The following is a 27,304-nucleotide window of genomic DNA, read 5'->3' as shown; positions in this document are numbered from 1 at the left end:
ATCTAGTCCATTGTGTATTCGAAAATTTAAAATTGATAAACTTGTAAATTCAACTTCTCATTGCTCACATGGTATTGATAATTAGTATTAAGAAATTAAAATCTATCAAAATTATGTAAAATAAAATGTAGTATATGTAAAATAATGTAAAATATCATATTCCTGGCGTTGCCTTGAAAAAGAATGAAAACCATTCAAAACGTTGGCAAATTAAACATAGCACAATGCTTGTTTTCTGTATGACTGCACATCTCACAACCCAAAATCGTTAAATAAATTAACTTTTGGACGTTATAACTTGATTTTATTATTTTGTAAAGTCTTTTTCATTTTTCCGAACCTAATATTAGTGTTGAACGTACTTTTTTTACCTCAATCTTAATCATTTATGATTTAAACAGTTAATTTAAAGCACTTATTACATTTTTATTTTAACAGTTAAACATTTCTCTCATAAACTTTATTTAATTTGTTCACGTCATTTTACCGAACTAATTTAGCTTAACATGTTACAAAACTTGTTTTAAAATGGCGTGCAGATTCTAAGTCAAACAAATTGCATCTAGTTACCACCGATAATAGAATAAATATAGACATATCTAGATTCAAACGACTTCCGTTTATATTCCAAGAAAATAGGACCAGATGAATCGTGATACCCTGGAGCTATTTTAAAATTCCGGCGTCAAGCAAGGTTCAATTAACCTCTCCAAGCAGACCATTTGATGTGTTTATAGTAATTTGACGATAATCTTAAGTATGATCACTTCACATGTATTTTTCAATGAATACTTTCTTAATTGGTTTTGTGATTTTGTAATGTTTCACAAACGGTATTGATTCCGAAACTAAATTCGGATCGATATAGCAAATCAGAAATGATAAAAAAGATTAAATGAATAATCTTGAAGAAAGAATATAGATGAATCCGTTAATTTCCTTCTTTCTCGAGAGGTCAAGTAGTAAAAAAAGTGAATAAAAGACTACTTGACCTACCATTCCTTAATAATTTTCACGGAGTCACCCCGCCAATGCATAACCTTTTTTTATAGCCGCTCAAAGGAATTACGCAGTTTTTTGCAATTAAATACGGAAGAGATGAGAAATTCAAGCGCAATAAAGATTTTTTCTACCAAAGCTTAAAAGCTAATTAAAATTTCTTTATTGTTCGAAACGCCGTTAACCCGCATTTCGGCCGGACTTGACAAAACACATTATCCATTTGCATTTCAAATAAGGTTTTCATTCGGCAATTTGAACGCTTTACATTTACTTACAATGTTTCCTTAAGTGTATTACGTGGTTGAAAGTTTCGGAGATATTCTCTGAAAATACCGCCTAGGGGTGGATTCCATAAATCTCGTCAGGATCTGATTAAACCTCCTCCCCGAAACAATAGACGATGCTCATTTATAAAAAAAATTAACTTTAGTACCTTCCAAGTCTATATAATTCTTTGAAAATATGAACTTACATATATGCAAAACTACTTGATGTATGAGATAATATGATTAATTTAAGAAAATGTTTATACATAATAAAGTATAGGCAAATGAATTAAAAAATATTTATATTTAAATATTATAACAATATTAATAAATTCACTAATTTCCTGGTCCGCTTGACCAATTAATACATTACAATTAATTAAGGTTTTTAGTTGAGATGAAAAAAAGTTAATGGCACGAGCGGGATTCGAACCCACGATCTTCGGCTAGATACGCCGCTGCTGTACCGCTTGAGCTATCGTGACCTCGATCCACTCGGACATCAACTTACTTTATTAATTGTAAAATATTAATAAAATAATAATACTATTATTTGGTTGTAGAGGCCAGGGGTGTTGTTTATTGTGAATGTCGAAGTTTTAAAAAAAGACTGTTACAAGAACAATTAGCTTCGTGCCAGTAATTCGATTCTTATCATACCACCAATGATATTTTGGAATCAAAATATCTGACTAAGATTTTACTTTTTCACTATTGTACTCTTTGAAAGAGTAAGATGGCGTTAGGTGTCCTGCTGCAGGAAGAGATATCCGTTTATCGAGTCGACTTTTAAGTAAATAAATCATTCTTTCCAAACGTCACCGAACACAACCCTGCCATAGCATGAAGAGTTGGACATAGACATAAATAGATAGAATTTTATTTGAAAATGTCTATATGGTTAAAAAGAAAATGTGTGAGTTTTCAGGAGGATTTCAAATACTTAACTCTCGCCTAGTCGCGAAACAATTGCAATTTTCGTCTGTTTTCTAGCCAGATGACAAAATTATCCTTGGGGGCGTGATTATTCATTTATCAACCCTTCACGGTCTAGCTTTTTGATCGTGTTTTGAACACGCGGCCGGTGCTGTAAGTTTTCTAACATTGGATTTTTCTATTTGTCTATTTTTTCTAACATGATCTGTGTTTTTTTTTGAGTTCTGATGTTATAAAAATATGTTTTGATGATCCATTCTTAGTAATTATTGGACGAAGAAAATTGTTTAATTGACAATGAAAGGTTCATTAGTGAAGAATGTGATTTCAAAATTGATGGGCATGCTAGCGATCATTTTCTACAACATTAGATTAAAAAATAAAGTTAAACTTGTATTATCTCTCATTGCCGTTTAGTAAGTTAGTAATTCTTGTCATAATGGAGAGATCAACTATCAACTAACCGTTGGGTGTCGCGAACGAAAAGTTTTCACTAATTTTTACAGTACATTTTTTTAAATTATTACCGACTAAAACTCTAAAATACCGAGATCGTCATTTAGTATGATATGTACAAATATTAAGCGGAAATGAAAACAAATACGCGCATGAAATCAGATTTCTAGTTGTACTGCACGATCGTCGAGGGTTAAACTTGACGAAACATCAAAAATGATGATTGTAGAATATTTTTCACTTTTTTTCTGTATTTCTGTAAATCATTACAAATGGCAACGTGTGATCATGATCAGAAGACATTCATTTTTTAAAAAAAATTATTAAACGAGAGTTGAATGGCTTGATCCAATTTTACTTTCACGAGTCATGCTGCTAACGAAAGCTAAGAAAGATTTAATAACCCTGTTTTTTTTTTTCAATTTCTCGTTGCATTCAATAGTCCAAACTTATTTATGTGCCCGTCATTCAATAATTTTGCGATTGAATGATAAGTATCTAAGGGCGACTTATCGGCATCAGTTGTCTTCATTTGTGACTCGAATTTTAAAGCTTCATTACTTTTATCAAGATATTCACACGTTTATAAAATCTTTTTTGAAAATATTGCTTCATATTAAAGAAACAATGTTTAAATCCAAAAATAAATCTGGCCAAACTGTATCGAATTATTTATAATCCTGTTTTTGTTTTGAAAAACAAATGAATCAGAGCTCTGTCTTTTAGAGGAAACAAATAAATTTATTAGAAAAATTCCATTTTATTATATTACTAAATCTCTTTACGTTTAACAATTATTTCCAACCATCTATCACCACTACAAAACATACATTTTGAACGAAAATATTGCAAAACTGGATGGTCCAGGTCACAAGATATAGTGACAAAAACGGCGGGACGGAGAAAAAGTAGAAATCTTGTAGAATTTAGTTAATTTTCAGAAAAAACAATCAGTGATTAAAGAAGACTGGACAATAATATACAAAGGAATAATACGAGGAAGTCATCAGGCTACATGTACACAATTTAAAAAAAATGATAAGCAACAAGATTTAGGTATGTCCGTAATGTCTCGAAAATTGCTGAGATCATCATGACAGTAAAACCAGATAAACTACCACACGAAGTACCATCCTACCGCATCATATAATTGCTTCCAGCCATTTCAAAATTATTTTTGCTAAAAAGATTGAAACGTTTCTTAACAAGGATGTTAAATGACTATCTAATCCACGGCGCTCGGATTATACAGTTGCGCACGACGAGCATACATTGCGAAAAAATGGACAGTTGCAAATATACTTTTGAGGATAACATTTAACGTTAACTATCTTTTGTATTTGTTTAATGTTTCATTTTACCCTCCAGAAAATTTCACGCATAAGATTTTTGTGTTTCTTTTCAACTGTTAAACATCCCTCCTGCCATATTGCAATACCAATCATTTATATTGCAACCGGAAGGTCGAAGAAGGTGGAGGAAACAGCTTGTTTGTGAATTTGACGAGGAAGTATTCCCAGTGACCGGACATGGCCTTCACTAGCACACGTGGCTACGTGTGTTGAAAACAAAGTTTCAAGCCCGTGTTTCACAATGGGCATGGGCATAAAAAATAGCACCAAGGAAGCTTCTTTTGTTATTAAAAAAAGAGCAAGTAGTCTGACACTAGAAATACACCTGCCCCAATCATCTGGGAATAGGTTTACGTCTTCACTTCACGACGTTGCGAACTGTGAACACCACCTGGGGCTGCTACTTCAAAGTCGAAGTAGAAAGAAAACAGAACTCATGCCATTGCAATCAATCAACTATTGGCTAAACAAATAGATTGTCACAAACTGTAGGAAAACAAAACTTTTCGCCCTGCGTAAGTCCCTGAATACAACCTTTTATTCCGAAAATATTTTTGTTGAAATCGAAAAAGAATTGTTCTTAATTGAAAATCTAAAGAACTAGACCCTGACTTCTGTAAAATTTAATTGATATATTTTTGAAATCGAACATTTATGGGAAGTTTTAAACATTAAATTATATTGCCAATCAATAAATTTTTAAATAATAAATGAAGAATTAAGCTAAATTTTTTCAAGCTAAATTTAGAATAGTGATTTATAGCAAAGTGTTGAAATTTCTAGGTACTGCATGTCTCAGAAGGCATCCAGAACAATTTCTCCAGTGGTTTTAAAGAACAAATGCAAGAGATTTCTAACAAGTTTCGGAAACAAAATAAGTAGTTTTTAGGAATATCGAGTACTCTGAGGGAGTGAATGTGACCAGACATCTATGTTTGTGGTGATGTATATATATGTATTGTATGTTTTGTTTTTATTCTGTATTTGACAACCTGAGGTACAAACGAGAGACTAGCATTCTAGAATATCAACGTAATATATATCTGAAATCAGAGAGTCAGTAACCAGATCGAGACGCTCAAATGGCTGCAGTTTAGAACAAAATATGCGCGAAAGAAAAGAAAAAGAAGGAAAACACGCAGAGGGCCGTCGATGACCCCAGCTGTTTGTCGGCCCATTAACTTCCCACTTATGTATAAGTAGTTTTTAATTTTATCACTGTTTTGGCTTTTTGCCATCTTCAAATCTGGGTCTGTTTGAAGATGGCAAGAAAGTGAAACGTGTCTGACAGACCAAAACAACGAGAATAGACTGACCGAACTGATCGAAAACGACCAAACTTCCGGTTCATCATCCCGCAAACCTTAATAAGAAATATCACAATATAATTTTTGAATTAAAAAAAATTACCATGTTTTAGCTTAAAATCAAGCATTATTTGGAAAATTGATGTAAACAAATGGAACTCAACGAGTTTGTCATATAACGGTTGATAATCGATAATATTGTAAACATAATTGAAGAATGATTAGAAGAAAACCCTGTCACAATACAGAAATAGCACTCTCATAATATTACACTTTAAAATACAATCTTCATGAATGCAATGAGAAAAAATACACATAACCCCTAACTAAAGAGTCCCACCATGGTCAAAGAACACAAAATATAACAGAAAACGAATGGGAATACTATAATTTTTAATAAAATATTGAATAGAGTAAAATAAATAATGGGTTAAGCGCAGCAATAATTGTTTTATACAAGTGTTAAACACTAGGCTAGAGAAAATTAAACTGAAGATAGCTAACTTTATCCCACAATTTCAGAGGCTCTCACTACAGAATGGAGAAGAAAACATTAAGAGTGATCAAATCTTGGTAAATTGACAAGAAAGGAGCTCAATGATTTCAGATATTTGGGAAACGAAGAAACGGATGCAGTTGCAAACAGAAGCCAGGCAAGATTCAGAAATGAAAGTAATAATAGTTACAGCATCACAAAGCTATTTTACAATATTGGCCAAAAAAGGTAGGATTGAGCGAGAGAGAAAGGTGGCAAATTGTCATACACACAGACAAAAAAAAACTTTTAGGATTAACAATTGTGATTTTTTGAAACAATTGGCGTCGTCGGAGGCCGCAAAGGTTTATGCGTTGACACAGCGCTCATCACTGTAAGGCAAAGGTTGGAATGCAGCGCCCTGGGCATACTTACAAATGGGCTTTTTTCAAAAACACTGCCTACCCACGAATGTTCATATAACCTTGTAGTTGAGATACCCTCTTAAAAATAGTCTTATTTTTGATTACGCTTCGATTTTCTAAGTGTGGTTAACATCATGTTGTCTACACGTGGGAAAATAATCTAGTACCTGTTAAAATAACGAATATAATTTTTTTCCTGGTGCACATTTAACATGCAATTAATATACTACAAAAATGTCCCGCAGACCCCAAGAGTAAAATCCTCAGAAAATTAAATTTTTTCGTTTTAAAACATTTAAAATTTCTGTTTCTTACACATTAGATAAACACAATTAAAAAATTATAATGTTTGGAATACGAGCTGGAATACGACTACGTTTTTCTCGAAAGAAAATAATAATGGCCCGGCGTTTTACAAGACCGCATAGGCCCTGGAGCGAGACGAATAACTGAGGCCTTCAGGAATTCTAAGACAACATCCGGTACCTACGAGACCGAGCTGTAAATCATTTCAGACTTAAAAGGGTAAGGATAGGCCAACATGGAATTGTTTTTGTTTTATCAAACTTGACCCATTTTTGTTCTCAACTTAGGCCATAACGGCGCGAGATATGATACCCAGCGTACGGCTGTGAAATTGAAATCTGCGCGGTTAAACATAAGGGAATAAGTTTTAGAAAAAAAAGGCTTTGCTGGTTTCATGGGTTATTTGGTTTTACACAACCCGAACACACGAAGAAAGTCATTAAAAGAGCGGCGGTCGGCATCCAGTTAAGATAATATCGAAATTAATCGAAATTTTGGGTAAGGTAAAAAATCCATCGTTAAACTAATACATGTTAAAAATGATTTATTTTGAACACATTGAATTTGTTTATTTTTTATTTAATATTAAGACCTATAATCATTTATTATCAATTAATGAGTTAGAGTAGCTGAACTTTTGTATGCGAGTATAAAATTTTAAACAAACAAAGCTATTTTTCTTTCAGTTTTCTTTAACAAGAACCGAATACTATATTGTTTTATTTTCCAATCTCGACTTTCCAACCTATTTTGTAAATAGATCTTCAAGGCTTTGATTTACAAACGTTCCGCCAAACCGCTAAGTGTTGTTGCACTGTTTTCTATTTATATCAATCCTCGAAGGCATTTCCATACCATTGGGTATTCTAATAGAAAGCAGTGAAGAGCCCTACTTAGTGTATCGGTAACATACACCACTACACGTGCCGGCTCGATTTACAATTTAGAAGAACGTCTTTGATTAATATCAGACAAAATTGTAATTTAAATTGGTCTATGTAAATATTTATTCTACAACGAGGATCATTTTGACAGTCGATCTGGGCTGGTTTACGGTGGATATCAACGTTTTCCAGAATGGTAAAAAAACTGTGATAAAAAGTTGTCATTTGGTCAGTGGGTGTTGTTTATTAAGTTAAAAAGTTGATTTTGATTCATTTGTATTCCGATGGCAGCATTGTTGAAAAATGTACATTATAAATATATAAATTGCCTAATTTTAAATGTATCTTTCGCTGAGAGTTTTGAGAAGCTTCTTGTCCGGGAACATGAAGCAATTTGTAAGCGAAACGTCTTATCCCGTCACAAAGTACACCCTTGACTACGAAACAAGAGACAAAAAAAGTTAAAGTGGTATTCAAGCCTTACTTTTTAATGAAGTACTGATAGCATCAAAAATTCATAAAATCTATATTTTATTTTTGTAGATGACACATTTTAATGAAGTATGTAATGCTATAAAAATAAAAATGGGACTATGAATTTTTCTCCCAAAATATTGTACAATTTTTAGGCATAATTCTAACACAATTTGACTTATTAAATTAACATAATTTACAATTAATTTTTGACAATGTAGTGTATTAATATTTGATAAAGTTTTTATACAGTATGTGATAAAGTTTAAAAAGCTGAAGATGGGGAAGCTGGCAACATTTTGTAAAAATTGTTTAGGCTGTATCCGTGTATAGGACAATAAGAATAAAAATAATAATAAGTTCATTAGATTTCGTGGTCCGATTGACCAAATAACATCTTTCAATTAATTTATGTAAGGTATTAAGGTTGAGATAATAATAAGTCAACTTCTCTATTTAAAATTGCAGAAAAAATGTGCCTATTACATGTAAGTTTTTTCAAATTACGACTGTTTTAAAACCAATATAAATAGGTAAAAACAATATTACATTTCTTTTTAGGAGAGATATGGGAACAATGTGCTCAAAAGGATACCATTAGTCAAATACAGTCGAACACTAAAGGCAACCACCTTATTGGCAGTAAAGTCCATGGCCATTTGGTATTGGCATCAAAGCCCTGTCAGATATTGGGGAAAACAACGGAATTAACCTTGTTTGGGCAGCAGGGCGGAGCGGCGACGAGGAGGCCGATAAACGATGAACTAGAGTAATTAGACACTTAAACAATTATTAACCAAAAAGTAGGCGATTATCACTATAATAACAATAAAATTTCACATACTAATAAATTGAAGAGAACAGGGCATATTTTAAACTGTACATACATCTTCGTACCTTTATGTTTGTCTATGTGCTAATTTTTTGAACGAATATGATTTATTAGCGTGAATGGAGGGACCTCTTTTCCAATTATTGCGAGGAATATGGAGTACTCTGGGGCAGGTTGAATGTAATTTATTAATGTGAATGGTGGGGCTCCTTCCCCATCTACCCCTAGGGATATCAGGTACTCTGGGAAAATATAAAGCTAGCCAGAATTGTGTTTAATTGCTTATATTTTTTATTGTCTGTATAAAGTTTGTGTGTTTATTATGCTTATATTTTCTACTGACGCCGACTTACATTCTATATGCATAAAAAAGCATAGAACTGCATAGTAGCATATTACAAAAAGCTAAAAAGCTGCATAGTACAGTAAAGTATAACTCTCTTAATTAGTTAGGCCCATTCCGAAAACACAAAAGCTCAATATCACTGGGACTCATACCGACCACTTTCCCTAATATCATGCATCCAAAAACGCTAGAAATGATAAAAGACTAAAATGGTGGATTGAACGAAATAAAATATTACCAAATGGGATTCATGCGAGAGAATGCAACTATGGAGTCTCCAGGCCTCCTAGAAGCTGAAATTATATTAGGATTTACTGCGAATCCTCCACTTTAGGATGCTTCATTGACGTAGAAGGAGCATTCGACAGTCATCTTAAAAATTTTGAAAAACCAATAGTTTCAATTTAATCTGCTAATAACTATCGTTAGAAACCTTATTAATTTAATAACAGATAAGAACATTTTTCTATATGTCAAACGTAAAATAATGTCATCTAGGAAAACAAATCTAGGACCAACCCAAGGAGCGATTTTCAGACTTTTGTTATACTCATTATGTACGAAATATTGAAAAAGCAGTTCTAAAAACATTAAAATTATACAATTTTCGGACAATATTTATAAGTACACAACGACAAAAATTTTTCAGCGTTGTAGGCGGCAGCTATGTAAATAAAGAACTGGATTATATAAATAAATGGGCTGACTATATCACCTACAGATTCTAATATCTGCTAATTTTCACGCGTGATGCTCTGGATCTATAACGTTCCAGCATGTATGAGGTATTTGTGGTCTAATTGCAGATAAAAACACAAAATTGAATAGTCATATCATAAAAATCACACAAAAGGGCGAAAAATTAGTAAAATGTTTTTAGATTTATAGCTTCTTGAATTTACAAAGGGTAAAAGGGCGTCTTTAAATCTACCATCTAAGTATACAAATTGGCTAAACAAGAAAAACCACAATTTCTGGCTCGCCTCTGGTAGAACTTATACTAATGCTGGATATGAGGACTATTTTAAAAACCCAACATATAATTGATTAGCAAAAAAGACTATCTCTAGAATGAAAAAGGCCTGAGTTATAAAATCATATTCCTACTGGTAGGGCGCACACTTGGTAGCAAGGTGATCAAATATGCTTGCATCTATGCTCGAAGTATCCTACCTAAGAAGTGGGCATGGGATCAGCAACGCCTACGTTCACAAAATATATTATTATGTTACTAAGTTATTATGAAGGCTGTATATAATTCATATTGTTATAAAGCTGTATATTTATATTGAGCCAATAAAATAAAATACAAAAAAATTATTATTTGCTCGAAAGGAAGCCAATGATGGTTTAGGAAAATATTTCTAAAAGAAGAAGCAACTTCCTTATAAGATTAGGACACCTGGTCCCTCATTTTCATATAGTTATAACAATTAAATCTGGACCAAAAGTAGCTTATTGACTAAGCAAACTGTTCACTATTGCATAAAACATGAGACGCAAATTACACTTTCAAATTCTCCCGGTTAAAAAGCTTTTGTATACTTTTTTTTAATTTACGGCGACAAGTTGTCAACAGTGTTGGCCAGAGAGGTCGACCTCACGGTAGAAAGAGTAAACAATTTCGGAACAAACCGTACGTCTGAATCAAACTATTGATTATGACTATTTTTGGAGGATTTATTGTTATAAATAAGACATTTGAGATCAATTAGATTTGTTGTTTAATTATGGATACATTTAATATTAAAGGTTTTTAATTGATTAAATCAACAGAGAGTGCCATTAATAATTTTTTCAGCGTCATCATCCAGACATTGACTGATAATTAAACTTTTGCGAGAAACCACAATACCACGGACCACATTTTTAATCAATTAAATTATATATTTATTTCTGCGCTAATTAATAGACAAAAACTGTTTACATTATAACAAGAGTTAATTATGCGTTGAAGAATTTTTTTTAGAAAGAAAACGAAAAAATTTCATTTGATTTTATAATTAAAGTGTTTTAAATATTTTTCACAAATGGTTATTTTGTGTCACAACTTAATACATAGAAGAATAATACATGTTATTATACGATAAGGAAATACGAAAAAATATGTTTGACATATTTTTACATGAGAGGCTATCGCCTCATGATAAGGACTGATTAATCAATAGACCATTAAGTACCAATTTAATTAAACGGTTGAACCCCTCCATAAAGGGGCGTATTTGCGGTTTTTTACCATCGGGCCAACACGTTTGACGCAGTTTAGTCACGTAATGACCAGCTTGTTGCTCTGCACACGCCTGATCTTCTGAATCGGAATGCTATCGGCAGCACGGTGGCGGGTCGATTTTTTTCAAACGAACCCTACTGTTTTCATTACTTGCATCATAACCGGCGCCAGGCGAGTGATACGTCTTTCTCTTAAAGATTTCTGTTTACTTCGCCGTTTTCGGAGTGAATGGGTTACGACCTATTCTCTTTCACAAATACAGGATTGCCAAGGTTTAACCTTCCTTATTAGCCATTGTTTGTTTCCATTTCAAAAGAGATCGAATCAAGATTACCGATTTGATATATAAAAGAGAAATGTCAATTATTGGTAAGTAATTTCAACCAAATAATTTAAAGATATGAAAGAAGTCGTACGCACGATACACGGTAACATAAGGTATTATACAATATTCGTTTTTTACTATTTTCAACACAAAGTTACCATAATTGTCTTTATGGAGCAATTCTCAAAAGCGAGTTAAAACGCCTCATTTAAAATAATTGTTGTTTCAGAATCGAGACACGGATTAAACATTCGAGAAACTCATGAACTTGATGAGCCGGATTCAATGGTATTTTCCAGCCCCCTACTAGGATCTCAAATGAAAATAGTTCTAGCATGAGTTTTGCTCAATCTATAAAAAAGATAGTTACTACTCACAGCAAGTTGTTTCCAACGTTCCGGATTTCAAGCTGATACATCATCAGTTTGAAGAAATTTACAACCACCTCTCTCGACATGAATTATAAGAGTGAAACCGCCGATCCACCGCCAACGCGATGTTCCAATGAGAAGCTGGTTTTTAATGCCGCTCAATTTTGAACATTATTTTTAACACTTACAAATAATGACGAGAGTCGTGGTTATAAATTCCTTCAACCTGATGATGAGCTATGAGCTCCAAATCCGAATTGTTGAAAACTGTGGGTAGGATTTATCTTTTTATAAAGATTAACAACATATTCACTCCACCATTTATCATTTTTATGAGTTTGCTCTGTTTCTTTTGATTGTAATATAATCAATTTGCATATTTACGACTTAAATACATAATAGCTTTACGGCTGCTAAGTACTCCAATTGAATCAAATATTTTGTGTCTATTTAAAAGATGATTTCCTCTAATCAGTTAACAAAAATTTAAGCTTGACTGTTATAATGTCAAAGTTTATTCAAAGATACAATTGGGTTTTTATAAAAAAATATACTTTTAACGAAAATTGACTTTATTTTTGATAAACCTGAATTACCATCGAGAGATTCATGTAATGCATTTCTCAAAAGAATTGAAAGGAAAGCATTAAAAGAAAACAATCTTTCTATATTAAACATAAAACTAATTATATAATAACCCACAAGTATTCAATATTCCTTGGGACGGGTTAATTGACGCGCGAATAAATTACATTCCCACCCCCATCGTACTCGATATTCCTCGGGGGCGGTTTAAGTCCCCCGTTTACGCTAATAAATTACTTATTCTATCCGGACATATCTCACCCAAATGTACTCAATATTCCTGTGGGCGGGCTTAAACTCCCCATTCAAGCAGAAAACTTAGTTTCACTCTTCAGTTATCACCCTCCCACCCCAAAGTACTTTATATCCCCCGTGGTGGTTTAAACACCCCCATTCACGCTAATACATTATTTTCTCTGTCTAACTGAATTTTTATTGGGGCGGTTTAAGTCCCTCAATCACGGTAATAAATTACTTCTTTATCCAGAAATTACCCTTTCACCCAAGTGTACTCAATATTCCTCGGGGCGAGTTTAAATTCCCCATTCAAGCAGATAAATTATTTTCACTCTCTAGACATCACACAAGTACAAAAGTACTTTTTATCCCTCGGGGTGGTTTAAACCCCCATTCACGCTAATAAATTATTTTTCTCTGTCTAACTCGATATTCTTTGGGGCGGTTTTAATTCTTACACATCCTAATTTTTTATTTTACTTTTTACGATGGTTCGCAGCAATAGAGGTCATATTAACCCTCGAAGAGTCGGCCTTTTTGAAAAAACAAAAAATTGTAAATACGTACATTCACCCTAATAAACTGCTTTCCTTTTTCTAAAAATACTTTCTTGCCACAGAACTCGATATTCTTCTGGGTACATTTAGACCTCCCATTTACGCCACCTTGCCTTCACCGGACTCTCATCCGAGAGTACTTGTTATTCGTTGGAGAAATTTAAACCCCCTATTCGCGTTAAGAAATTACAATCACTCTTACTCAGAACACACAATGTTCATACATCGAACTGTAAAAATTAAAACAATTTATAAGTTTCCAAACGAAAGCCTTTTCTTTTCATAGTCATATCCAGCCAGCCAATTTAAAATAAATTTTAATCTGATTGAACATGATCCACCTTATTAATGATGTCTATATTTACCTTTTCCTTCAAATTGCTAACAACGTACACAAACGACTCTTCGACCCCCACCACTAATCAAAGATATTAAATCTTAAGAGCTTTGAACGCACAACACAAACAGAAACACGACTTCTGAAAGTTCCCTGGCTTAGCTCGTGTAAGCCAAAGCGGATAAATTATCCACGTTTCTGTAAACGAAAATCCAGATTATTTACTATTAATCATTTACGTTCGTTTCACGTCTTTTGTAGATTATGCTTGAACATAGAGAAATGAAGAAAATCATTTTTATTCTGTTGAATATTTATAACGGTAAGAATGAATAGAATTCAAATGACATTGCAGTGCACGTGTTTGAAAATAAACATGAAGTAATGAAAAATTAATTACTAATACTAATTCGCATATTCAATTGTCGTATAAGGATATCTGTATTATGTAAGATCGATTGCTCTTACATATATTTTTTTAAAAATTTGTTTACCAAATTTTGGAGTAAAAACTTGTTATATGTAAACTGTATAGTTATGCAGTAAAGAAACTAGGGTATTTCATTAGGTTTACAATTCCTCAATTGTGGGGCCAGAAATGTAAGCAATTTATCAAATAGCGTTTATCAATCATTTAACCAACCTTTATATGGAGATTTTATCTGTAGTTATGGATCATCGAGGCTCATGACTAATGGAGGTGTAATTCAAAACCAAATCAAGGAAATCAAGATCACTCCAAGTTGATTACCACAAGATTGTCTTCCTTCACAATAAAACTTCTCTGACGAGTATCATTAGGCTGCCTCTCTGAACGAACTCACTTGATTCGTTTTACTGAATCGTTTTTTTTTTTGTTCCGTTTTCAAAATTGGCAATAATCTTTTAATGACTAGGGGTCTGCAGTTCAATGCGAACGTAGTCAGTGTAATATTAAGTACATTGCATTTCGGTCTATTCAATTAAAAGCTTGGTGATTAATTATTGCCGGCATTAATACATGCAAGTAAAATTTAAAACATATTCCAATCTAAATAGAAAATGAACATGTTTTTTAGATTACACGATTAAAACGGAACTTATGACATTTACATACAACCATACATGTTAATTACCGACCGGTGCAACAGACGCTATATGTCACCAAGGAAAGCAAAACGGTCGCTGATACACTGCAAAATCCAAGCCTTGCTGAACGACCATTCACCAAAATCTATAATATATAATTTATTCCTTCAAGTACAACTAAGCGTTAAATTGGCTTTACTATCATTAAAATTAATGATATCGATATTAATATCAGAAGTACTTGGTCTACCCTAGGGAATGCAGATGACAAAGATCCCCAGGGGCGGATTTCCCTTCCCCGATGGTCGATGGAACAATGTTGCCTTAGGAATTGTTCGTGCAGTCATTGATATAATTTAGATAGCAAGGGTTGTTAGTTGTGATAAATAACACAGAACTGCCTATGGAACAATAGGCTGAGCGTAAAATAACTCCAATTTAACCTTTGCAAAGTTTTAATTGTAAAAGACAGAAAAAAAGATATCGCTGGTAGAGAAACTGAAAGAAAATGGGATGGAAACACCTTTTAAGTAGACCACAAAAATTTCATTAAATGACAAGATCTACAATGCATTTATTTATTTTCATGTAGAAAGATCAACCATTAAGCGAGATATATAAAACAATATATTTGGTAGGATCGGGGATGTGGTCCAAAGAATGTTCTGGTGTTGAAACTACACCAAGCTTTCATTGGTAAATAAATATACATATAATTTTGGACCACATCCCCGATCCTACAAATATATTGTTGAATAACAGCTGGTCGATCACCTTTACATCAGAGATATATAAAATTACTACATAGAAACTTCAACATTTCGAAATTACTTACTGATTTTTAAAGTTAATTTCATTTAAAATTACTATAAAAAGGAAATGTAATTAGTAAGAAATGAAATAATTGTAGTTGTTTTTTCCTTTGGCCTCCCTTGGCTTCGTACCATCGTACATCTAGCCATTCTACTTATATTATATGTACTTAATTAATTTTCCCTAGTTGAAGTTGAAGTTTGCAACCTTAAAAATTGAATGTTGAAGGCTTCTTGAATTATATTTATTTTTGTGCAGCAAGATTTTTACAGTTATAGTATTTTTGTTATCATAATATTGTATCTGTGGTCTAACAGTTTCGCCAATATTTAGTAAAGACCAAAGTATTAGTCAAAAAATTATTATTATTAATAATGAACTGTTGATTAGTTTTGGCAATATCTCATATATATAGTTCCATACTTCTTTACAACAGTAGTAGGCAAAATCTTACGTAATTAAAAATGATAATAATTAGTTGCTATATTTTTCTGATAATAATTTATTAATATTTAGGTGAAAGAAGTGCAAAACAAAATAGGGTATTTGTAAATAAATTGGATCAAGTAGATATGATCTGTTTTGTTGTACTACCTTATACCATCTTTTGTTCCTGGGATGCAGTAAGTAAATTGGATCAAATCCGAAGGAGATTCGACTTCTTTTCAGTTAAAATATCCGCTCTAAACCTATCAAAACTTATTGATGGATGGTTCTCTTGTAAAAATATATTCTAGACGTTATCGATGTTAAAAGAAAATAATACTTTGAAGTGATTTAAAAAACATAAAAACTGAACTAAGACAACTTGCAAAAATGGAACAACCACATATTTATTAACCAACATTTTAAAGAATACCATGTAGTATCTGTTAACAACCGTAAGTACACGTGCATACTTCCAAAACGCTATTGCAACTACACCGCGGTTACAGCAATAAACAAATGTTTAAATATATGGCACATCTACAATTACACGTCGACTGATCTGCTATCAGCGCTGCTATGAATCGGGGACCCTTTCTCAAAATAACGTATGGTTCACGAAATTAATTTACTCAATAACCTGAAATCCGAAAACATTATGGTCGTTTTGATCTCAGTTGTGGGATTATGGGAAATGAAAATGGCACGAAAAGTGCTATTCACGAAGGCGTGCAATTATGCTGATGTAATAGCACAAAATTACACTACTAAATAAATAAAATAACTGGCAGAAATGAACAGGCAAGATAGAATAGACCGGATTAAATAACAGAGTAATGAACATAGCATCTCTTCTTCCTGGTCGATAAGAGAGGAAATGGCAATCTTGACTCGCCTTAGAATAGGACACTTTAGGTTTACCCTTCTAATGGCTAGAGAATCAACTACTCTTTGTAAAACCTGTAGGGAATTTGGAACTGTGAAGCATGCAATCAAAGAGTGCGTAAATATGAAAGGGCCAGACGACAAGCCTTTCAATGTTCGGAAATCATAGCTGGGGGGCATGATAGTTCCCGTTCTCGAAGCTGTACAGTCATCCTAACATAGCTTTTAAGGCAGAATATAACATATAGAGTTTGAATTGTAATTTTTAAAACAATTCTTAAACACCAATTTTTTCTAAAACATGTTTTCTTTGGCAATTAATTAAAATGGGAAATCAATCATTTCTTTAGATAGAATTTAATTGAGAAAAGTGTGAATAACGAAGGAAAGTGAAAACAATGTCTTCTCTGTAGAAGATTTGTTCTGAAATTAGTTATAATAGGAGAGAACTGTACTTACATTTGTTAGTTCAATATGAAGCTGAGGAGGAAAACTAGTATCTAGAAGATTAAACTAATCTTTGAAATAAGAAATCCATTTTATTCGTTAACTTCCGAACACTCTGAACACAGAAAAAATAATTATAGATAAATTGAAATGTAAACTTTAAAAACACATGGTTTTTTTTGTAATTTTTGTTGTGGTATTTCTTTTATAAATAATATTCAAAATTGTTTGTGTATTTTAGCCAAAAAATATTGAAATTTGGAGTAACTTTATCAGTAAGTACAAATTCACTGTTTTGTTTTAACCTTGTTACATTGTTATTGCTTCTTGAGGGGGCTATAATTATTGTTTCTCGACGATCTTTGCATGTCACAGAGGTTTTTCCAAAAACTACCGTTTCAAACTTCAAACTTTGTCATTAGATATAACGTAATAACTCGAGAAAATAATTTTATTTACTACGTGAAACAATTTGATTACTCGTTACTTTTAGAATTATAATGCGCAATGATAAATATAACAGATCTTAAACAGCTGTACTTTAAAATATCTATGCTAATTATGACGCTTTAATGAAATAAAATGGAGAATTTAAAGAAATTTATGATTATTCTAACTAAACAGAAGCAAACAGAAGTTAAACATTATACCAGTAAACATTTTAAAATAAATAAATTTAAAACAGTACTGAACCTAGGATAAGAAAAAGTACTTTTTGTTCAAAAATACGAACGATTTTATCGTGAAATAAGTTTGTTTGGTAAAATAAACAATGAAAAATTCTGTATTTTTATGCTGCTTCTAAAATTTTTCCATGTACGGATTTAATTATTTTATTTGACGTAGTTTACGCCTGCCAAATGTTCAATTTGGTGTGATATTTCTTCTAGCGACATTAAGATCATGTAGTTTGTTCGTTTCCTCATCATTTTAGTCTGCGTCTGACCACTGAAGATGGCGAGACGCCGATTCGACTCTGACAGAACAAAACACAAAACTGTGAGGATAGACGGACCAAAATGATCGGGAACGACCAAACGACATGAAATGCTTTGTTTATTGCAATCTAATTGCTTTGTGGTTTTCAATCAACGACACTAAATGAAAAAAATATTTAAGCATTGAACAATACAGTACACTTATACTTGAAAAAGACACATAGACAAGAATATAAATATGAGCGACGGTTACCACTCACATAGTGCCACATCTGAGAGGGAATCTCCAGAAAAAAAGGCTGTTTTCGTTGATAAATTTGATTTCGACCTACACGCCATCACCTTGACATCTGATGAGGTTTTGGAAGTATCTTGGAAAAGGCCCACTGTAATATGATACCGGTTTAGACTGTATTCACCGAGTAATGTAAAACTTTTAGTGTTTCAGCGTCCATCCCGTTTTCGTACCGGCTAATTTCACGCCCAGTAACATAACTTCTGGAAAACTTGGTAACTACTATCGGCTATTTTTTGCTTAATGAACTAAAGCAAGTTAATACTGTTCATCCCAAGGGAACAAATGGGTGATAGCCGCCATATACAATTTGCAGTTCAATAAAAAACTTTTCCCTTTTGTTGTTCAAGTAGGGCAGGATTTCGACGCAAATTACTATGGGGTTTTTCACTTTAGGTTTGTATTTTGTAAACGAATGCACTTTTTGTTTTAAAAAAATTGTAATATTAGAGGAAACATGTAAAAGACAATCCATAATATTAAATTCAAAACTTTAATATTACAATGTTAAACTAACGGTTAATACTAAAATCATACTAGCACTTATTATAAAGTTTTTTGAAATTATAGATTTTGGAAGTTTGGGAAATGGTATGAAATAATAGTGGACGATTTGCTGCCGTTCGAAGCTGCGTCGGACGTGCCTCTTTTCTCTCGGGACAATCACCAAGACTCATTTTGGTGTCCATTACTTGAAAAGGCATTTGCCAAGTGGGTTGACGAATGATTCTAAATATGGAAAAATCGTCCACCTTTTCTCTTTTAGGTTTCACGGTTCTTACAACAACCTGAAAAATTTGACAGTTCCAGAAATTTTCACAAACTTCACGGGCGGACTCTGCGAAGAAGTTTACACGATCAAGACGAACAGCGGGGGATTTTTGCAGTTGCAGCACAGGATGAAGAAAAGACCTTTTGTTTGTGCCCATTCAGTAAGATAACGTAATATTTCTTTGCTTTGAACTTTTTACTTTTTAGGATGTTTAACAATCGCTTTGCAAATTGTTCATCTCAGATTAATTGTTTAATGATTAATGGTACATGAAAATTATGTGATCGATAAATCTGTTTTATTCGTGTTGTTTACCATCATTAAGCGTATTTTAATTAAACATCAATCAATTTACCCTACTAAGTGTAGTTAAGTTAAATTACATTGCTGATTAATATTGATTTTAAAGAAGAGCGATGGTCGGTCCAAGGGAAAGAATTTTATTCCTAATCACGCATACGTTGTAACATCCGTGGAAGTTGTAGAAGCTTCAAAACTTAAGTCGCATCTTGTGCAGTTAAGAGATCCGGGGGGCAATATACCAAAATGGAAAGGAAAATGGAGCAACTCGTAACGAATCATTGCGTTTAAATTAAATAACTTCTTTAAAACAAACGAAAAGTTCTAGGTCGATCTACTGGGTCACCTTGTCCAAGAAATTTAGAGATGAGTACCTTTTAAACAAAGACGAGGCGCTTATTTGGCTGGCGTACGACGATTTCATACGGTATTTTGACTACATGCTCATATGCAACTGTCAGATTACTAACATTTGGCCAAGAGAACCGGACGTAAAGGACGAACAGTTCTGGGACGTCACCATGTTCGAAGGGAGGTGGATCAAGAACAAAACTGCAGGAGGATTGCCAATTAGCCGTAGGAAATCTTTAAGCGATTTGAATCAAATTTCTCTTAATAATTCTTTCTTTTTTCTTTATTACTGACAGAAATCGGTTACAAAAATCCAAAGTACAAATTTGAAATATTGCAGAACGATAAAAAAAGTATATCACCGACTACAACATTGATAGCGTTGTCTCAAAAGCCGACAACAATAAGCCTCCGGCAGAATGATATCCTTGAAACCAACAGTGTTGTTTTAGGATTTTACATTTACAAAGTAAGAATTGTACAACAAACTGAACACTTTCAATTAATTAAGGTTTTTAGTTGAGATAAAAAAGCCAGGGCCACGAGGGGGATTCGAACCCACGACCTTCGGCTAGATACGCCGCTACTCTACCACTGATAAAAAAAAATGATAATAGGAAGCTAGTGAATTTAATAAGTTAAAATGAAGTATACTTCGCTAAAGCTCTCCGTGCCATTTCATTTGTCGCCGAGAATCAAATAAACCTACACGACATTTGAAAAATGGCAAAAAGGAGGGAAAATTCAAAGGTGGTGTTGAGATGGGAAGCTAGTCCCGAGTGGATCGAAGTCACGATAGCTCAAGTGGTAGAGCAGCGGCGTATCTAGCCGAAGGTCGTGGGTTCGAATCCCGCTCGTGACACTGACTTTTTTATCTCAACTAAAAACCTTATGAATTGAAAGATATTAATTGGTCAAGCGGACCACGAAAACTAGTGAATTTAAACTGAACACTAATCAATTAATTATTTTTTCGTTTTAAGGTGGGCGACGATAAACATTACGTTTATTGGAAGAAGTCTTTGGACAATATGAAGCTTTACAGCAAGAGCAATTTTAAAAAAGGTCAAGTCAGTCAAAAGCTATTTTTAAACCCTGGAACATACTTAATCGTTCCATGCACCGAGAAAGAGGGCGACGAAGGAGATTTTCTACTTAGAATTTTTACAGAATATCCTCATCAGATACCGTAATAATAAAAATTAACTTAATATTCACAATTCAACTTAAAAACATTAAGCAAATTTAGATGAGGGGGAGCGGGGTAGCCGAGTGGTTGGCGTCTTTGACTCTCGTAGACCTAGAGGTCGTGGGTTCTATTCCCGCCGACGCCCCTGGAATTTTCTTCTTTACACTTCGAACGTATCGCCAATCGAGTAAAACTCTGTTCTTTTCCCTGAAACAAACGTAGTCCACAGTTTGCGAATTTATATCGATAAGAGTAAAGTAATTTCTGTTTTACAGAAGGCTTAACGCCTAACTACCGTTGGCGGAGAAGGGGGTCAAACCATTTTATAATACTTTCTTTATACTATTCTCAATTAAAAACCCAAGGGCTACGCCGGGATTTGAACCCGGGCCCGCTAGCGTGGTAAGTACGAGTCGGACACCCTAACTTCACTCGGCCACCGCGGTTTCCTTTATATCGACAAAAGGCTTACTTGAAAACCCCCACACTTGATTCAGGTGAATCGTACTAAACAAATGACAAAATACTCAAAATTACACCTGGTGGAAACTCTCACTACAAAATAAATCCAAATGGAATTTAAATGTAGGTTCAAACAAGCGTTCTAAACTCCAAAGAATCAAATCGCTCAAGCCCAAAATCCTTTGAACCATTGCCCAACATTATTTTTTAATTAATTTAATTTTCAAAATTAAAGTGTCAAATATTAAACAAATTTTAATAATAAGTCTAAAATATTTACAAGTTTTAGTAATAAAGTTTCAATTATTAAATAAATTTTGATAAGCCAATAAATTTTACATGATTAATATAATATTCTTTGGCTTCGATAGCTGATCAACAATTTGTGTAAGTTTAAACACAAATGTACTATTCTATGTGAGCATCCTTAACTATAAATAAACGAAAAGCTTAATTTTTTATTTACTGTTTTAGCATTGCACATCAAGAGCATAAAGTCGCTGGAGACTTTGACACGCATGTGAGTCTAGTAGCCCCAAACGAAATCGATTTAGGGCAATCGATAAAGTCAGTAGTTCATGAATAATTATCGTTTAATTAAAAACTGAAATTTAATTTGACCGCTTTTGCAGAATTTCACTTTTGGCGAACAACAAGGGCTCGAACGAATTAGTAGCTATGGCTACTCTCGGAATATATTCCAAATCTTTTAGAGCATATAAGCCAATTAAGTCCCAACTGGAGCATATAATTCTTTCCAAAAAAGGGGGTAATCACAAATGAGATAAAAAATATATTACAAATTATTTCAATTTTGTTTTTCTTGTGATCTTTCTAGCCGTTGAAATACCTTTGTGCATCTCTTATGAAGAGTATGGTACCAAAATCGACGACCATTCCCTGCTGTGCGCTATTTTTGAAATATCTGGAGTGGAATCAAAATACTTCGATTGCGGGGTTAAAGTCATAAGTTTGCGGAAACCCAAAATCGAGTTTGACGTAAGTATTATGTTAATTATATAAAAAATGAGAATAAAAAAATTCCTAGGAAGTAAACTGTAAAAACATTAAGAAAATATTTTTACATTTTCTTTAAAAAATGACAAAAAACACTATGTAAAAGTGATAAAACAACACTTGAAATAAACTTCAACGTGAATATGATCAAATATTACATATTCCAAGCTATTTCTGGAAAGTTGCACGTCTGGTCGTTTGTTTTCAGGCGGACAACATTTGTGTAACTCCTTCAGGATTAAATATGCACGCCGTTTTTCGAAACCCTCTTCCTGTTTCGCTCTATCCTGGTTACGTATCGGTCGAGGGAAATGGGATAAGTTACCAGAAGAAGACATTCGCAGAGTAAGTCCAATTAATACGATGTACCAAAGAGGAACATAGTTACATATCACTATTTACCTTTTCAGAATTCCACCAGACGGAATTTTTAACATTCTATTCGACTGCGTTCCCGACACAGACTACGGCGATATAACAGCCACTGTGACGATGGAGGCGATACCGCTTGGTGTACTGAAAACCTCAGTTCGACTGTCGAGGTCCGTTTTGCAAAAGGATGAAACAAAAGTGTAGGTTTGAATAAAGTTCGATAATTCAATTACTTCGTATTTTTGTCATAGTTTGTCAACAGTACAATGGGAACCGGGAGCCAACTAATTCGCAGCTTCTATTTTCTAATGCGTATTATTATTAATTCATTAAAAAATCCCCTCTAAGTTAGATGAAAAAAGCCTTCAAGGAATTAATTAGTGCCTTTTTATTTTTGCCTATCAGACGGTACAAATGAATCGAGTCGAAGAAGCAGAGATTTTTGTATTAATAGAAAAATTCTGATTTTTAACCCGTAGCTTTATAGATTCTTATCATTTTGGTCTGCCTTCCTTTCTGGTTTTGGTCTATTATACGCGTTTTAGTTTTTCGCCATCTTCAATGCTGATATTTTTCGTATGTTAAACACACCTTTATATATTCGTCTTGAAGGTAAAAAAAGTGTGTCTGTGACTATGTCTCTTGGCTTCTAAGACAGAGATTTAACCAGGTTTTTGGTTTGTTCCCATCGGTCTTTCTTAGCATCTATCCTTTATATTTTTAATTCATTAAATGCATGTAAATAGGGGCTGTCCGATTCCTATTTGCACTAGCGGTTCTGGGCATTGCTTTCTAATATTGTAAAAAATGTATTTAAATGATACCCAATTGGCGTATTTGGAGAGATGCCCTCCTCTATGACAGAAACTCCTTTAAATGACGTAAATGATGTGTGTGAGTTGTAGTTTATTAGTGTTTTTCTGTTAATGTATTGGGTTTGTCTATTTCTAGGTTTTCAAGTAAGACCATGTTTCGTCATAATTTTTAACTTGTCTTATTATTAAGATATTCGCGGTTTTGTGTGAGGTGATTGTGTTGTTTGATATTGCATGATTGTTCCAAAATGACATCTGTTTTTTTTTTTTTTTTACTTTTCTTTTAATTTTTCCTGTCTGTTTTATATATTTTCTCTGCACTCTTTCTTTTCTTTAAGGGTTTTTCGATTGTTTTTGTTATTAGTGCAGTAATTATACTTAATTTATCGAATAGATTGGTTATTTTTATGTTTCGTTTTATGTTTACTTTTTCTTTATGTATGTAACTGTGGTCCATTTAATGTTTTTTTGCCATTTTTTAGTATCTATTTCGTTTAATGTTTCATTGGTTGTATTTATGTTGTAGCTGTTGCTATGTTCAATGTTTGTTGTTTGTATTTTTTATTGTTATGAGTTTTACCATCATTTGTGTCTGTTTGGATATATGGTCTTCGTTGTGATTCATACGTACTGTGGCGATGTTTTTCTTTTAAAAATCCTGTAAGTTTACGTTTGTGTGTATGGGTAAAGTATTCCCGATCTTTTTACTGTCTTTTCGATACATTTTTCTTTGCAATTGCATGTTTCTAGTGCGTTAGCACTCTCGATGCATTGTCCATGTTGCATTGTTTTCCGATTTTATTGGCTGTTAGTCCATTATTTATGCTTAATTTATCCAGTCGATTGATTTAACAATTTATGAATTTTGTTTATACTGTAGCTATTGTTGTGTACTGTCTTTTGTTTGTAGATCGTGACTGTATTATTATTAGTACAGGCTTTATTCCGACCGTCATTTATGTGAATGCTGTCTCTATGCCTATCTTACCGTTGGTTTTCTTTTATTTGTGGGTTTCTTGTCAATTTAAGTAAAAATTAAGCAAAGGACGTTTGTTATTGTTGTGTTTGGTTATGCGGTCTATGTTGTTGTCGATCTCTGTGTTATCATATCAGCGTATGTTGTTTCATGACGTTTTTTTCTTAAAAGTTTTATAATACTTTGGTGAGTTGAAGTTGAGTTTCTCATTGTGTTGAATATATATTATGCTTGAAGGATTTGTGAATAGTCTGTTTCTAACCTGCCGGTTTTTTTATAAAAAATATCTCGAGGCTTACAAGAAGTCTTAGAATGTAGGTGAATTATTGGTTCATTTTTCTTCTTTCCTCCCAAACGGTCAGTGAACCTACTCAAAAAAGACCTTTAACGATTTGTTAACATAACAATCATGATTTATTTATTTGCCTTAGTTTTTCTTATAACTGAATGGGTCGTTGAAATCCTATGTACATTTATAACGCAAAATATTTTATCCGTGGTAAATGGTTACACCGTTAAAATATGATGATATAGTTTTAATTACGTTTCATTTGAATACACCCGTGGTTGAATTTATGGCTGTAGAGATCGATTTATTTTCCTTCTGTGAAAAGAATACGTGGAACTTACATCTTTCTTCTAAAAGTTTCTTCCCGATTCTATTTCGTCCCAGCACTAATAATAAATTTAAGTAGAGCACGGCCTTTCTGCTGTTCTCCTTCCTTCGACAACGTTTCCTACCTCTTTTAACACAAAGGGGAAAGTTGTTAGCACAGTCGTGCTTCATGGCAAAACTTGGTGTATTCGAAGTGTTAACAGTATAGAGGTAGGCAATTTCAAACGTGTTTATGTCAACTGGGTCGGAGCGGTGTGTTATCACTTCTTTTAGTATCTGCAGATCATTCGCGTCACGAAGCCTTATTTTTTTATATAATTCATTAAAGTGTACACTTTATAAAGTTGTAGGAAAAAAATTCAATTAGAAAAAATAACAAATCAAAACTGAACTTGATGGCAGTTTGTTAGAAAAATTAGGAAAAAGTAATCAACGTTTAAAAATCGTGGTAGCATGAACTCAACTTCTAAAGTAGAAACGACTTAATTTAAGTTGGCATGTTAAAAAAACCAAAAGTGATTTACGGTTTTCAATAAATCTCTTTTTTAGAATAGAACACTCTCAATTAATGTATTTATCAAAATGACTCAATAATATTTTCTTGCTTTACTTTGTAATATCATATATACTTGTTTGATATAATACAATTTATATATTCTTTTATTTAAATAGCTCAAGCCTAAATAGGATCAAATAGGAAGAGATTAAATGTACAATTACGGTACGACATAGTTTTCAAAAACCAACTAAATTACACTATTGTCTTTCAATGCCATTTATTTTGGAATGTTAGCAATTGTTTTAAAATTTACTTAGTACTTACGTACATAAAAAACAAAAATGTTTCATTTGGAAAAATACATGAATATTTCTTTTAACGTTTCAACCTCTTTGCAATAGAGCCTCATCATGCATTGCTTAGGTAAATTTAAACGATTTTAGTAACAGCAGATTTGCTAAAAGTACATGAATATTTATTTAGAAAAAACACTTCGAAATTTTTCGCATAAGAAAAATTATTTATTATACTTGTCATACAAAATTGTGAAATTTGTTCGCGTTTATTTTTAACCTTCTACCAAAGTTTACAGGAAATTATCAATCTTCAGTCATGCATTCAAAATCTAATTTTAGTTATATTTCATAAATTATTTTTTATTTGTTTTAGTATTAGTTGTTACAACAGCCCTAGACGACACAAAACTATGTCGTTCCCTTCTGCTCAAGAGAGGAAGCGACGATGACCACTGAATGGTCGTAGAGTGATGTCGTCTTAACCCGAATTAATGTGGTGGAATGATATTGGCACTTTTAAACAAGGAGAGGTTTTGAAGGATTTTCCAAAGTAATTACAGCAAACTAATGGTAATATGGAGGTTTCGTGATAGATAATTTTATGTAGAAGTTCTCAGGAATGGTGGTCAGGATAATTATAATATTTAGGGTAATTTTAGTGGATGTTCGGTAATAATTATTTGTATATAAATTATTTCAGTGAAGCTTCTAGAAACTAGACAAGGCTGAACAACATAAAACCTAAAATATACTGAATTCTTTGAAACAAATTTAGATTTTCTTTATATATCTGTCGTAAATTGCAGGTAAGTTATGTCTAGTTTGCAACATTAATTTAAATGTTACTTCTTTAAATCCTTAAAATACTTTCTTAGACGGTCAATAAAATATTTTGATACACATCCTCAAAATTGTACTTTAAAATATAATTATTGCGACAGATAATGTTCGTCTAATCATTGTAAAGATATGTTTTTTTACGAGGGGGAATAATAACGAATAAGGTGTTGTTGGAATTATCCCGAAATCTATTCATTTTAATAAATAATTTCATTTTAATAAAG

At 32.9% G+C, this 27,304-nt stretch overlaps 2 protein-coding genes across 6 annotated transcripts in view; one reads left to right on the top strand and one right to left on the bottom strand.

Moving 5' to 3' along the window:
- LOC106667887 (tensin) overlaps window positions 1–27,304 on the bottom strand; it is a 302,717-nt gene that overhangs the window by 219,051 nt on the left and 56,362 nt on the right. The gene's annotated exons all lie outside the window — the stretch shown is intronic.
- On the top strand, window positions 17,526–26,848 carry LOC106667888 (calpain-3-like). Of its 3 annotated transcripts, none has more exons than XM_014396131.2 (16): window positions 17,526–17,617; window positions 18,462–18,668; window positions 18,721–18,790; window positions 18,854–18,971; window positions 19,146–19,286; window positions 19,342–19,507; window positions 19,757–19,917; window positions 19,970–20,223; window positions 20,295–20,467; window positions 20,982–21,187; window positions 22,124–22,216; window positions 22,282–22,418; window positions 22,488–22,648; window positions 22,875–23,011; window positions 23,077–23,238; window positions 26,614–26,848. In XM_014396131.2, exons 2-16 carry the CDS (start codon window positions 18,519–18,521, stop codon window positions 26,687–26,689), a joined length of 2,205 nt encoding a protein of 734 aa, XP_014251617.1. In that variant the 5' UTR covers window positions 17,526–17,617; window positions 18,462–18,518; the 3' UTR covers window positions 26,690–26,848. The 3 variants fall into 3 exon arrangements, with proteins under 3 accessions (XP_014251617.1, XP_014251618.1, XP_014251619.1); XM_014396132.2 differs by having other exon boundaries at window positions 19,976–20,223; window positions 26,614–26,832; XM_014396133.1 differs by lacking the exon at window positions 26,614–26,848 and adding an exon at window positions 26,118–26,157.

The sequence above is a fragment of the Cimex lectularius genome, unplaced genomic scaffold (assembly GCF_000648675.2).
Source record: "Cimex lectularius strain Harlan isolate CLEC.00 unplaced genomic scaffold, Clec_2.1 scaffold149, whole genome shotgun sequence".
NCBI lineage: Eukaryota > Metazoa > Arthropoda > Insecta > Hemiptera > Cimicidae > Cimex > Cimex lectularius.
The sequence above is the reverse complement of the archived record's forward strand: the minus strand, read 5'-3'. Positions and strand labels throughout refer to the sequence as shown.